Here is a 15324-nt window from a genome sequence, read left to right as displayed (position 1 = left end):
TACAACCCATTGGTTCCTTCCCTTCAAGCAAGTCAACAATATCCCAGGTATGGTTCTTATGCAAAGCATCCAATTCGGCCATCATAGCATCCCTCCATTCAGCTTGAGATAAGGCTTCCGGTACAGACCTGGGTATCACATGGGAAGAAACAAATGCAAGAAAGGAGTAGTAGGAAGGGGAGAGAAGGCTATAAGACAGGTATTTTGAGATACAATGAGCTGTACACTTCCGCTTGCCCTAGCGGAGAGCAATAGGAAGGTCAAGGTCTGGGAAGGCCGGATCCGGAGATGGGTCAGTAGAAGGCTGACCTATTACCTCAGGAATGATGGGAGAAGCAAGAGGCTCTTCTGAAGGAGTGGAAACAATTTGCCCATGTCTGAATCTCTGCCTTTGGTACCACCTTTGAAGAACAGGAGGAGGAGGAATAGTAGGTGAATGAGGTGGAAGAGGAGAAATATCGGAGGTAGGTCTAGTGGGAGAAGTGGACACCTCATGATAGGAATCACAAGGAATGGGAAGTGGAACAGTTGGAGACATAGCAAAGGGCTCTTTAGATTTCTCCCCCTCAGGAGGAATGCTAAAGAAAGGAGTTGACTCAGCAAAGGTGACATCCCGAGATACAAAGCGAGTGCCACGAATTGGATCAAAGCAGCAATATCCCTTCTGTGTGGAAGCATACCCCAGAAAAACACATTTATGAGCCTTAGGTTCAAACTTGTTCATTTGATGACTGTGAATATGCACATAGCAAGTGCACCCAAAAACACGGAGAGAAAGAGAAAAGATATCCTCATCCGGGAAGAGAAGACTAAAGGGGGTTTTAAAGCCAAGGACCTGAGAGGGCATACAATTGATAAAAAAAGTAGCAGTAAGAACAACATCTCCCCAAAATTTTATAGGAACATGGGATGCAAACAGGAGGGATCTGGCAACTTCAACCACATGTCTGTTCTTCCTTTCCACCACCTGTGGAGTGTAGGAACGAGAACTTTGATGAATAACCCCAAAAGTTTCAAAATAGGTGGAGAGGGTTCTCTCAAAATACTCCTTAGCATTATCAGAACGGAATATTTTGATATGGGTGTTAAACTGGGTGAGGATGAGTTGATGAAATTTTTGCACAATAGCTGGTACTTCATCCCTGGATTTCATGAGATAAATCCAAGTGTAACGCGAATAGTCATCAATAAAAAGGATAAAGTATCTGTAACCCCCCATAGTTGGCATATGATATGGCCCCCACACGTTAGAGTGAACAATATGGAAAGTAGAAAGAGATATTTTATTGCTTACTGAATAGGAATGTCTACAATGCTTTGCCAGTTCACACGACTCACAATGAAGACTCGATAAAGACACTCCCTTAAACATATTTGGAAACAAATGACTCAAAGCAGAAAATGACAAATGACCAAAACGAAGGTGACATAACAAAATTTTGTTAACAAACTCTGACAAAACTGACTCTAAGGCAACTCCATGAGGTGGTCCCACATTTCGATCCGGTGTGTCCAACAAGTATATTCCGTTCGCCTCATGGCCACTCCCAATCATCCTTTGAGACTGCAGGTCCTGAAAAACACAATGAGTGGGAAAGAAGGTTATGCTACAATTCATGGATTTAGTTAAGCTGCTAACAAATAACAGATTTGTGTTAAGTTTAGGGACATGAAGGACAGAGGATAAATAAAGGTTGTCAGAGGGCTTTATATCCCCTTTACCAGAGATGGGAGCAAGAGACCCATCAGCAAGGGATATTTTCTCTTTTCCAGAGAGAAGGTGGTATGAGCAGAAGAGATTAAACAGGCTAGTCAAATGGTCTGATGCACTGGAATCAATAATCCAAGGGATTTTATGATTACCTGAAACTGAAGCATGATTTGCAGAAGCACGAATATCGGAGTGAGCAAATGCTGATGAAGATGATGTGTTGTTGGAAGGGTGAGCTGAAGAAACCATAGCTTCCAAGTGATTTAAGAGCCTCCCATACTTTTCAAAATCCGCCTTCATTGCTGCCAACTGCTCAATGGTTGATTTCTCCTCACTCTCCTTATTTCCCCCTTCGGGTACTGTAGCAACATTAGCTATCTTAGGTTTTCCCACCTGACTGCCCTTCTTAGAGTTGTTGTTATTCTTAAACCTATCAGGGAGAAGCCCAGGATGAAGCTTCCAGCAAGTGTCCTTTGTATGCCTCGGTTTCTTGCAATATTCACATATCTGCTCCTTTTTCTCAGTAGGGCCCTTTTTATTCCAGCATGTGCAAAATGTTCTATAGGTGGACCCTGCAACTGAACCTGCTGCCTACTCTCCTCACTACTTATCATAGCATATGCCTGTGAGAGAGTAACCTCATCTCTGGCCAAGATATTTTGCCTAATGATGTCAAACTCAGGGTTGAGTCCAGTGAGAAATTCAAACACCCTATTTCTCTCCACCAACTTTCTATACATTTCAGCATCATTCTTACTCTCCCATACAACTGTCTCCATAACATCAATTTCCTGCCATAGGGATTTCAGTATATAGTAGATTGCTACACTCTTCTCCTCCTATCTTAGGTTCTTCACATCACTTTTCAACTTATATACTCTGGCTACATTCAATTTCTGTGAATAGGTCTCAGTAACACTGTCCCATATCTCCTTAGCCAAAGACATCCAGTGATAGTGCTGACTTATATGAGGTTGCATAGAATTGACCAACCATCCTATGACGGTATAGTTCTCTTGCATCCATTTTTCAAATTCAGGGTCAGTCTCCTCGGGTTTCACTTTACTACCTGTGAGATACCCGAGCTTTCCTCTACTACAGACATAAATTCTTATAGACTGTGCCCAAGCAAGATAATTTGTCCCATCTAGCTTGATTGTGGTTACACCAGTCAAAACGGAATCTACCGAGCCAAGGCCTGAAATCGACACTTGCTTGAACTCACTTCCGTATGTCTCCATCAATCAAACGAAAATCAAAGAACCAGAAATTTTGTCTGTATAAACTTACTTGAAGTCAAACCAGAACTCAGTTGCTTGAAAAACTAGGGTTTTGCTCCGTCCAGCTGTTGGGGAGGAAGAGAGAAGATGTAGTCGCTCCTACCAGATCTTCCCAAACTCTTCCAAACCTGAACTGCCCACCTTTAGAAGTCACAAGATACCTCCCAAGCATAGAGCGCCACACCCAAGCATCACCTTTACCTGGTACCTTCGAAAATCTCTAGTCGGCTAGGGTTTCGGGCAGCAACAGAACAACACCGCTTCTTGGCAATATCCAACCAGATGTAAACTCTCCAAACCCTCTACCAACTAGGCCAGAGATCCTCTGTACTATAGAGAACCTATCTCTCCATACACCTGTCGGCTAGGGTTTTAGGTGTATGGGAAAGGAAGAAAGAAAAAGGAAGAAATCGACCTGCTCTGATACCAAGATGTAAATCAGTCCTCAAATCTTAGGTGTAAACTTGAAGATTAGAAGAAAGGAAGAAGAGAAGTGAGAGCAGCAATACAAGAGAAGAAGATGGCGAAAAGAGAAGGAAAGAGAAGAAGTCGAATATCTTCTCCTTTCTCCTCTAACCCCTTTTATTAAGTATTAAAAATAGAGTGATGACAAGTATGCCCTTAAGTGGGCGGCCAGCTAGGCAGTAACATAAAGAGATTAAACAAAGAGAAATAGCAGGCCCATTAAGAGAGGCCCATTAGCCAACAATAAAATAAAAGATATTACAAGAGAAGATGCTAGGGCCCATTTGGCCCAGTCTCTTTACAAAGTACAACTCCCCCTTGCTGTACTATTCCCCAATACATTGAATTCCTTGTTATCCCTGTTTTGCTAGCCTGTATGCAAGGTTGTTTGCAGACTTAGGTGTCTATTGAATGATTGCCTCCAATTCCTTTAATAGCTCTTTAGCTTCTCTGGTTTCATATCTGTGCTTTTGCAGCCCCTCCTCATTACTTACCAACCATCCTGTTATGACCTTGGAGTCCACCTCTACTATTAACTTGTTGTATCTCATTTCTTTGGCCTTTTTTAAACCTGCCAGTACAGCTGCCCATTATGTTGTTTGGCGCTGTAATAGCTATATTATAGAGAAATACCAAAGCCTGACCAAGAGAAGAGGAGATTAATAAGAAGAAATGAAGAGCTAGATATAAGAAAATTATATTTCAAAAGAAAAAAAGGCTATGCCATTTATTTTATCATATACACATAATAAACGGACTTGAGTTAAACCGGTATTTTCTTTATTACATTTAATTTAAATTAGCATAGCATATTCATGCTTTGGGGGACAGAAGAAAAAAGCAAAGAATGAGAAGAAATATAAAAGTCCAAAACTTGTCGAGTCATTGTCTTTGTATTTGACAATGAATATCCACTTAGTAGCTTCTTTCCTTCAGGTAGATTGACAAGCTCCTAGGTATTGCTCTTCACTAGAAATTTAATCTCATGTGTCATTAAGTCCTTCCATTGGTGATGAAATATTACCTTTGTGACATTTTTAGGGATAGAAACAAAAGAGATAACAAAAACCAAAGAAGAAGTAGTCGGGAAGAAGGCAAGGGTTTATAAGGAATGGAATTACATATAGGATGGGCATCGTACACTTGTGTAAGGTAATAGGTAAGTGAAGGTCAAATGGCTAATGGTAGCAAGATGTGCAATGTCATAAGAAATACTCAGAAGCGAGACATCTGATGGTTGTGGTAGATGAATAATGGGAGTCATCTTTGCGCAATGGGCATTACATCTGTCGTTCTTTATGTGACATCTCTGTAGTAGCAGCAGGGGAAGTAGCAAACTCAATACTAGAATGAGGAATAGAGATCAAGAAAGATCTTGCAATGTCATAAGAAATACTCAGAAGTGAGACATCTGATGGTTGTGGTAGATGAATAATGGGGTCATCTGTGAAATGGGCATTATATCTGTTGTTCTTTATGTGACATCTCTGTAGTAGCAGCAGGGGAAGTAGCAAACACAATACTAGAAAGAGGAATAGAGACAAGAAAGGAAAGAAAGGTCTTTCTTCACCAGTATTTTCCCCTCTAAAAAGTACAAGGAGAATACAAAGGAATACACTAAAAGAAGGTAATATCTATGATAACAAACCACTTACTCAAAACAATATCAAAGCAGCAACATCTTTTATAGACAGTAACATATCCTAGGAAGATCTGACATATAGCTTCAGGGTCCAGCATTAAACTGGAGGTACTCATCATGAATAAAACACACACAACCAAAGACTCCCAATGGGAGAGTGGAAATAGAAAAAGCTCACTTGGAGATTTCGCAGTCGTATTGAAAGGCTAAGCAAAACAGGATCCACAGCATCATTAGGTGATGATTCAAGTACCTACCAAACAAATAATGAAGAGCGTCCGGTAATTCAGTTTTATTTCTATGTATCTTAATAAAGGAAAAATCAATATGTAGTCCAAAGAAAAGAACACTCACAGTAAGTAAACATGATACTGCAGTTAATTCAACTGATTCATCTGGATCCTCGAGTAAAGCTAATATTACCCCAAGAATTTGAGTAGTGTATTGAAGAATATGGACAGATGGTATCTGCACATCCAGAGGTATGAAAATGTCTGGTTTTAACAACAATACAAGATGATGCAGATGCAGAGAAGTAAGGAAAGAATTCATGGGGAAACAAACCAATTTTATTTTTGGGTTACAGGATATTGCTACTGCTTTAGTTTTTATTTTCTAGTTGTGGATATCTTAAGAATAGGGTATTGTTTCTTGGAGTTTTATTGCTGTTTAAAAATTACTATTTATGGTAACTTCGGACTTACTATTTATAGTAATTATTATTTTTTTAGTGATTTCTTCTGCTTTAAACTAAGTTAGTTTCAGTGGGACAAGGAAAGTGTTATTAGAGTTGTTTAGGAGTTGGAGTCCTTATTTAAGTGCCCTAATGGGTTATTTATTGATTTTTATTAGTTTTATAACAATTAGGAGTTGTTTTACATCAGTTTCCTAGTCCAAATTGGAGTCTGTAATGGGACATTCGAGCTAATAAGTTGAGTCTATAAACAGGGTCACTATAATTGGAGCTAAAAGAGAGTTGATTTGATCAAATAAAGGTTGATTTAGTTAATTCTGGTCGTTGCCTGAATCTTTCTCTTTTTTCCCCTCTCTCTTACCTATTTTTCCTTCCAAGTGACCTATCTCATTGCTGTTTATCCTAACAGCAAGCATTCTACTTGCTTCTCCATTCATATTCTTCATCTATAATCACCAACAGCCCTCATTCACCCCACAAAGCCCACTACTAGATCTTAATTAGTAGGACCCCTATCCTGTCCTATATCACAAGAAGAAAGAAAATGGTGATAACCAAAAAAAAGGCAAATCAAAATTCAAAAAAATAAGCGTTATCACAGAAGGAGCATATCCAGGAAAGCTTCAATAAATAATGTGCTTTCATCTTAAATAACTAATTTGTAAACAATACCAATTCTTAAAGCATGCATACTTTTATAAGTAATATCATCAATAATGATCAACATATTAATGGGGTAAATTGCCATGCACAGAAACAATGAAAGTGCAGAATAAAACTCAAGGTGGTGTGGGGTTTGAGATAATTTACAAAATGTTGAAAATTAACTGTCATGTTTTGAGTAGTTCCATCACTTTATTTGCAGCCTAAGTTGTCCATGTGAAAATTTCCCAAACTCCTCCATGTTGATGCAATTGAAAAAGTCATGTAACTTGCTACCTATGATTTTAGCTTTAGGATCCACCATTGATTAGTCCTACCTGGTAGCAATGCACAGAATCTGAGCCAAAGATAAGCAAGTGCAACTGTGCAAAAGCTTATAACCATCTGAATTTACTGCATTTACTGGATGGTGGAAAAATATTCTCTTCAAGCTGTGGCGCAGGATGGGTAGGCGAGGATCCTACAACTTTCAGTCTTTCACCAATGGTGGGCCAAATAGGTTCAAGCCTGAAAAATGTAAAGTTGATTTCGGATCTTGGAAGGGTTGAGTGATAAATCTACAACAAACTTTTCATTCCATTACTTTTTTTCCTATTCCAGCCCTGCATTAAGATACTTCGCAAATAACGCTTGAATCAGATGGTTAATAGTCATCTAGTTGTACTTATTGTGAACATTATTAATTGTTGCAATCTGCATTCTATTAGATTTTTTTGGTTTCACTCACCAAATTACCAAACCACACCTTTCTAAATTACCTAAAATACCCCTTACCCAAATATGACCCTAAATGCACCCTTTCAAACCCTAATTACCGAGTTAACCTAAAAGACCCCATGTACCTTGAAGATTTTTTTTTGAAACCTCCCTCCTATTATAAATAAGAGGCACCCATCCCAAGGAGAGGGGTAGAGGAGAAAGGGGTCGAAGGGGGGAGTTTGGAAGGGAGAGTCTCGGTGCCTTCCTTTTTGAGGAGATGCTGAACTGAGAAAGTCTGAGAGAGAGAGAGAGCGTATAAGGGAGGGGGAAATCAAGAGGCTGAGATAGAAAACTCAGAAAGAGAGGGAGAAAGTCCGAGAGAGAGAGAGAGAGAGCATAAGAGGGGAGAGGGCTCTGGTGGTTTCCCTTTGAGAGGCTGTGCTAGGAGCAGAGAGAGACTCTCAAGTAGAGGGTCTCTCAGTTCAGGCGAGAGAAGAGACGATTTGAGAGAGAGAGAGAGAGAGAGAGAGAAAGAGAGGGGTTGTGCTAAGGGGGGTTTTCTCAGACCGCATTTCAAGCCTCTCTCTCGCTGCTGTAGCTAGTTGCAATGGCGGGTTTGAACCCAACCAGCAACAGCCACTCACATCTCCCTTTATATTCTCGTCATTTTTGTACCAATCTCACCCTTCTCCCCATCTCTTCTCCTTTCCTCACTTTTTGGATTACCGGTCAATCACCGATCCCATCTTACATTCGTTTTTCCCTCTGCACCACCGTTTCAATCAGTCAAAATCTGATAGTTCGATATAGTTATCAGGCAACCAATCTTCCATTCATTTGGCTTCTGTTTCGATGATACCCAGCAGCATTCAACGCTTATTCTAAGGCTACATCGAGGTAATGACCTTACCTCACCCTCAGATATCTATATTTGCTTTGGTTCAGTTTCTTTCTGTTTTTTGCTCTTTATTTTCTATTTGTATCTTTTGTATCTTATCTGCAACTGCGAGAACAGTGGTGTTTTCGGATGTTTGTGGGGATTGATACACTCCTTCGATCCTTCATGCCAGCCAACTAAGTCCGAAGGTGGGGGTTCTGATAGAAAAGGGGTAGGGTTTCCTACCCTTTTGCTCAGGCCCCTGTGTCCAAAAGGGGGCTGGACTAGAGGATAAGGGAGCGTTCTTCATATCCCTCCTTATTGTCAGAAAACACAGGTTCTTAGCTCTAATTCAAATGTAAGCAGAGAAGGGAAATCCAGTATTCACACTGACCAGAGAGAGGGGTGCCTAATCCCTTCCCTCTCTCTTTCTCAACTTACCCAGAATGACCTTGTCCTGTCTGATCGGTATGGAGTCGTTAATTTTAAATGATTTCATGAAACTTAAATCGGTATTGGTGGCGACTCCATATATTCGGCCATGAAGTGAACTGCTGGGATCATTTTCCCGATGTTCACAGCTTTATTTCTATTGATGTCCCTGTTGATGATCTTTGATGATTTTGACATTCTTATTACCAAATGTTAGGCTGTTTTATTTTGCACCACCAAACATCTCATTTCTCACTTCATGTCTTATGATAAAGTTTCCCCTTTGTTTCGTACCTTTGTTTGTCATTGGTATATCAATAACTTTGAAATTTATTAAATTAAGGAAAAACAAGTACAGAGAAGCAAAGGGAGAAATAATCTCTCTTAACTCTCCCCCTTGACCTTTCAACCAAGTTACAATTGAGCCCAAAACAATTGATCTCTAGCTGCCTCTTGTTTTGCCAATTCATCAGCAAAAGAATTAACACTTCTCTTGACCCAGTGCAATCTTACTTCCATGACTTGTGTCGGCCATTTGAATCTATTTCTCTCATTGTTATAAATCCAAAACCGGCTTCCTCCTTTTGCAGCCATCCCAGCACCGGATTGGAGTCACCTTCAATAGCCAACTTTCTAATGCTCATATCCTTGGCCTTCTGCAGACCTTCCATTACAGCCATAATCTCAGCCCTTAAAAGAGTCTTCTACACCTATTGGACTTGAGAAGAGCAATTATTTTCCCCTCCTCATTTCTGAATACACCTTCAGTGCTTAAGGGGCGCAGCTTCTCTACACTACTGCCATCAAAGTTAAGTTTGAATAAACCATTAGCTGGTGGAGACCAACTGGGATTTGTGACAGCCTTAAAAGGGGCTGAATCTGCCACTTCTTTCCAGCTTCTAAACAAATCAGAACTTGTTACATCATCAAATAATTCCAAAGACTTTAACCAATGAATCACTCTAATGATGGTGGCTTCAGTAATTACTTCTCTACTCTTCCTTACCTGAAAAAAAAATTCTTGAGTTCCTTTCTTCCCAAATGGTCCAGTAAACAGCCACTCTTATACACTCACCAAATGCTGTAGAGGCAAACAGGCTTTGCACATTTGGTGGGGGAGTCCACCTACATCCAAACAAAGAGAGAAACCATTCCCAAATATATTTAACAAAAGGGCAGGAGGTTAATAAGTGTTAGCATGTCTCACCATTGGCTTTTGCAGAGAACACACCAATGTGGGGATAAGACTCTCCATAAAAACAATACTTGGGTGTTCTTAGTGAAGCATCAGGCAAATGGGGCCATGGAAAAGTGTAAGACCATGCTAGTTGGAAAAGGATTCACATAGGTGTATGGAGTAGATTATGCTGAGACTTTTGTACTAATGGCTAAGATGAATTCCATTCATATTTTCCTTTCATTAGATTGGAGTCTTTGCCAGTTAGACATCAAGAATGGCTAAGATGAATTCCATTTATGTACAGCCGCTGTATTATAAGTAATATACAAGGCACCATCAGCCTAGTTTTTTGAGCCTCAATTTCTCTCCTCTCTTCTCTTCTGCTTCTTGCTCTTGCCATAATTTTTATTAGTTTAAGACCTCTCATAGTTAATCACATTAATGATTTAGTTGGACATAGCCAATGGTGGGTCATGAATTTATTGGGGCCTTGGAACTATCCATATGTCCTGTTTCTCAAAATTTAATACCTGCCTAAAAAATAAAACAGAGCATAAAAGGCTGCATTTTCAAGATGGATAAAGATATAGAATGCATATTTTTTAAGAATCAAATCACCCGTGCAAGAGGTAATCTGTAAACATCAAGCTTTATTTTAACTTCTTTTTTAAAATTTTTAAAATTCAACAATATGACTAATCCTCAAAACATATGAATCAACGTAACATCTATTTAAGATATTAAAAAAAAAAGAACCTGCACAAGCCCTCTTAGGCACAAACGTCTTACGGTAGGTGACTCATCTGAAACATGTCGACACATGGCTTCAACTAACTGTTCCAACAAGGAACCAACTCTATCACTGCATAATTGAGAATCTTTGTCAGTACAAATGAAGAAAACTGTGAGTCCAAACCCAAATCTAAGTACATCCTTTTCGGTAAACACACTAAATTAAGTAAAACAAAGGATTAAACTCATTTCACCCAATTCTTGGAAATGTGTGTAATTGTGGCATAAAAAATGGAAAGTGATCCTATTTGTTTTTGGATGTAACTACTAACCTATTTTTGTTACCTCCTTGGAATGTAAAAGGTTTGACAGGTAAGAGATGGAAACTATGAAAAAAAAAATTTTGTAGTATTATTACATGAACATGAGATGAAACACAAGGGAAGAAGACCTGAAGGCTCAGTTTGGGAAGAGTGCAAATACAACCATATAATTACAATACAAATATGTACAGTGCAAATACAAGGTTTTGTACTATGCATATTTGTATTTGCACTCTTCCCAAACTGAGCCAAAATGTTTCATCCATGTTCAGGACAAATCATTTAATTTTCTAGAGGTCTTCCTTTTTTTTTTTTCTTTTAATTCTTAACAACTTTCCTTGTGGTTGCCTAGAGTAGTTTTGCATATCTTGAAAATTTGTTGGGAAGGCATGTGAAGGGAAGCTTGATAAATCCTTCTACAATTTTTCTTTTCCTTTTCCATTTCTTCACCTTTTTTGTGTAGGTACTCAATCTATATATGTAATAATGGTTAAAATACTAAAACATGATGCATGATATTTCACTAGCCCATTGACATAGGATAGCCTAGGATGAGCAAACCTGTAACACATAATGGGGGATATAGAGTAAGTTAAGAACATAGAACAAAATATAATTAGATGCATTACGCCCTCTTTTAAAGAATCATGTATGGAAGACGACAGGTTCTTAAGTATTACAAACAATGAAAAGAAACCAAAGGGAAATTTTTAATTTTCAATCTTGTTGTTATCCTTTCAAGCAAATATCATGGACCTTATATAGAATTATTTCCATAACGTTAAGTGTTGTGTTATGGTCCTAAATGTAAAAGTGATTTGCTTGGCACGTTCCATCAGTCTTAAAACTTTTGGCGTATTGTTCAAGCACACAACATTTGGTATCAGAGCCGGACAATATGCCAAAAGCCTCAAGACTGATGGAATGAATGTGTCAAGCCAAGCACTTTAACATTTAGGACTGTAACATACCACCACGCTTCTGCAGCCGACATCTTGGTGGCTTCACTCTGGGTAGCTCTCACTTTAGTGGTAGGTATCCCTCTCCACGACAGCTCACACTAGCAGCAAGTAACCATTTCCCTTTGGCGGCTTTCACTCTGCTCAGGTAGCCCTTTCTATGGTAGCTTTCACTTTTCTCTAGGTAATCCTCTCTGTGATTTGAACTTGAGATGTGGTGGTAGGCTCTTATACCAAATGTTGTATGCTTGACCAATATGCCAAAAGCCTTAAGATTGATGGAACACATCAAGCCAAGCACTTTAATATTTAGGACGGTAACATGTTGCAAGTAGTAATAGAATTTCAACTATTGGCTATTTTTGTAGAGACAAGGACAGTGAGGGTTAAAGTTGTAATTTTACTTTGCTTGCTATACATATTATTTTATTCTTTTATTGTGTACTATTACTTCTAGTAACTTATGGACAGAATTGCCCTTTTACTTCTTTTAATATAAATATCTTTTCCTTGGTGTAGTTGATTCATTAGACACACCAAATTTGCTCATCTTTCCTAGTTTGAACTGCACCAAGATGGTATTAGAGTAGGTTTGATTCTCACTCCTTTGATCTTAGAACTAGTTCTCTGTTATTTGAGCCTCAAACAAGGATTCGACATCAACCTTTTGCATCTATTATTGGGATGTTCTTGAAGCAGTTTCAATCTGAACAAGAAAGTTCTGTTTCCTAGAGAAAGACACCATTCAGATTGGTAATGTACTTGTTTCTTTCAATTGGTTAATCTGTTAGGGCTGAAACTTTAGACTCTGCATAGGCTGTTCTTTCAGCCTATAAATTTTGGTGAAGATCCGATTTATTTTGCTAGGGTTTTGATCCCTTCTTTAGTCTGGCCTATCTGTGGACCTTCCTTTTTTGGATTGTTGAAAGGTTTTCAGCTTTCTTTTGCTACTTCCTATTAAGTTCAATAGGACCAACTATATGCCCTGTGGCAATTTCATTTTCAGTTTTATGTCAAGGGAAAGGGTTTGTGGGGGCAGATTAATGGTACAACCACCAATCCTGATAAAACTAATGCGAAGGGACTACAAATTTGGAGGATTAACAATGCCCAAATCATATCTTGGATTGCCAGTTCAGTTACTACAGATATTACTATTCCCATGACGGGGTCTCTGGACAACCAAGGAGATGTATGATTATCTGGAGAAGGTCTAATAGCAATCAAATTTCTCAAGACAGTATCAAAACGAGATAGAAATCTTCTTGTATAGTCAGGGTGAAATGAAAATCTAGGTGTTATGCTGATTTCATTAATCTCTGGACAGAATATGGATTAGTCCACATGGTAGAGATATCATCAGTGTGTTGTATTAAGGCTCTAAAGGAACACTTTGATAGGAAGAAAATGATGCATTTCCTAATGCATCTCTGACCTGAATATGAGGTAATAAGGTCAAACATTTTGTGTAGAGATACTGTACTGTACTTTCTCTTGATACTATTCTTGGTAAGCTATTTTGGGAAGAAACCAGAATGGTTACTTAGTAGTGAATGCTAAAAATGATGGAGTGGAGACCATGTTTCTGGTGGAAAACAAGTCCAAACCTAAGGACTTGTCCAAGGTGCAATGTTATGAATGTAAGGACTTTGGTCATGTGGTGTCTCACTACAGGGAGAAGAATGTGTACCTATTGTAAGAAGCATGGGCATATATTATCACAAAATGTTGCACTCAACCTCAAAAGGAAATTATTCTGGAGGGAAGAACCAACACAAGGCCTATCAGACTTCAATTGAAGGACCAGATGATCCATCATCCTCCACTGCTCCACCAAAGGGAGATGCTTCCAGTGTTATGATTGGAGAGAAGATTCGACAGCCGATGCCTCAGTTCTTTTGCCTTTTTTACTTTTGGCTTTTCTGGTGAGTCATTGGTGTACCTATCATTGTGCATCTCCTAGTCATTTCTAGATCATAGATTCTGGTGCCTCCAACCATATGACAGGGACCACTTGTGGTCAGTCTTCTTATCTCCTCCCGTCTAATAAGCATATTGTTATAGCCAATGGTGAGAAGCTTGATATTGTTGGTTGTAATGATCTTTATCTACCTCTCACTCTCCACCTTACAAATTGCCTCAAACTTTGTTTTTTCCTAAACTTCCAATTTAATATCTATTTGTCAGCTTGTTGAACATGGTAATGCTGCCACTGTCTCACACGATGGTTGTTTGATACAAGATCAATACACTGGGGAGGTGAAGGGGAAGGGGTGTAGACTGGGATAGTTATTTACATGGATTTTGAGAAGAAGCCAATCTCTCCTGCTACTAGTTCTTCTTGCTTACTTTCTACTACTTTTTTGTCCTGTAATAATGATGGGAACATTTGGCACCATCATTTAGGCCATCCTTTTGCAGGAATCTTGATTCACTTATTTCATCTGGTTGTTTACCTGTATCTACTTTTGTTTCAAGGAATGTTGATAAAATCTGCATGTCTAGTTGCTTAAGTAAAGCTCATATTTTACCATTCCCTACTTATATACATGCTATTGCTCCATTTCAGTTATTGCATGGTGATGTTTGGTCATCTCTTGTGATTTCCAAAATGGGATTTAGATATTTTATTTCCTTAATTGATGATCATATACATTACACTTGAATATATTTTCTCTGTAATAAATCAGAAGTGTTCTTTGTGTTCAAACTTTTTCATGCCAGGGTTACCACACAGTTTAATGCTACTATTTGTACCCTATATTTGAATTCAGGGGGAGAGCTCAGACATCCAGTTTAACGCTGGAGGGATATCAGATCTGAAAATTACAAGATAGGGGGAGTGATTCTTTGGTCATGAATTGTTTTGTTTTAATTGAAGATACTTGGTGATGCACATTAGGGACTTCAAGTGTTTCCAACACAGATTGTTTGTCTTGAACATGGTTTCAAATGTCACCAAATGTCGCTAACGTCGCCCGACATATGTCGATGTCGAGGCTCACCGACATGAAAGTGGATGGTAATATAAAAATTACATTATGTTGGTCGACATTTCCTATATTTCGGAAATGTCGACCAAATCGGTCCAAATAACAAAAAAAAAATACAGTTTTTCCTATTATGTCGACAAGATGTCGACTAATGTACATTAAAAATATAATATATTAGTATATTATATTAATATAATACAGTATATTAATATAGAATATTCCATTAATAATTTCTATTTAATATTTCAAATAAAATATTTATAAAAATAATTAACAAAATATAAAAACAATAAATTAATTACTTTATAATATAAAACATAGAATATTTTTCAAGTAATAAAATATTAACTAGTTAGTATTTTTTAAAATCAGAAAATGTTTATTAAATTTTATAATAAACCATATTCTACATTTAATATAAAAAATCAGAATAAATTTAATAAATTTTATACTAAATCATAATTTATTATAAATTTAGTATTAAAAATCATAATAAATTCATTAAGTTTTATAAGAAATCAGAATTTATCATAATCTTAATACTACAAAAAGGAGAATCAGTTTATTAAATTTATAATAAAATATAATGTATTATAACTTTAATATTTAAAAAATCAGAATAAATGTATTTCTATTTACTAGTGTGAAATAAATATATTAGAATTTATAATAAA

At 37.8% G+C, this 15324-nt stretch overlaps 1 protein-coding gene across 5 annotated transcripts in view; it reads right to left on the bottom strand.

Moving 5' to 3' along the window:
* LOC104604583 (ARM repeat superfamily protein) overlaps positions 1–15324 on the bottom strand; it is a 123423-nt gene that overhangs the window by 11485 nt on the left and 96614 nt on the right. For 2 of the 5 annotated variants that reach the window (XR_016077378.1, XM_010268994.2), the window contains exons 43-45: positions 10400–10505; positions 5453–5566; positions 5277–5351 (exon numbers count right to left, since the gene is read on the bottom strand). Coding sequence is in view for 1 of the 5 variants with exons in the window: in XM_010268994.2 (XP_010267296.1) it covers positions 5277–5351; positions 5453–5566; positions 10400–10505 (295 nt within the window). In the remaining 4 variants the exon portion in view is untranslated. Of the gene's footprint in view, positions 1–5276; positions 5352–5452; positions 5567–6153; positions 6315–6772; positions 6963–10399; positions 10506–15324 lie in introns of those variants that run through there. The other 3 variants (XR_736427.3, XR_016077379.1, XR_016077380.1) reach the window with 3 other exon arrangements.

The sequence above is a fragment of the Nelumbo nucifera genome, chromosome 6 (assembly GCF_055504915.1).
Source record: "Nelumbo nucifera cultivar China Antique chromosome 6, China Antique-T2T, whole genome shotgun sequence".
Taxonomy (NCBI): domain Eukaryota; kingdom Viridiplantae; phylum Streptophyta; class Magnoliopsida; order Proteales; family Nelumbonaceae; genus Nelumbo; species Nelumbo nucifera.
Note: the sequence above shows the minus strand (reverse complement) of the source record. Positions and strands in the feature narration are given on the sequence as shown.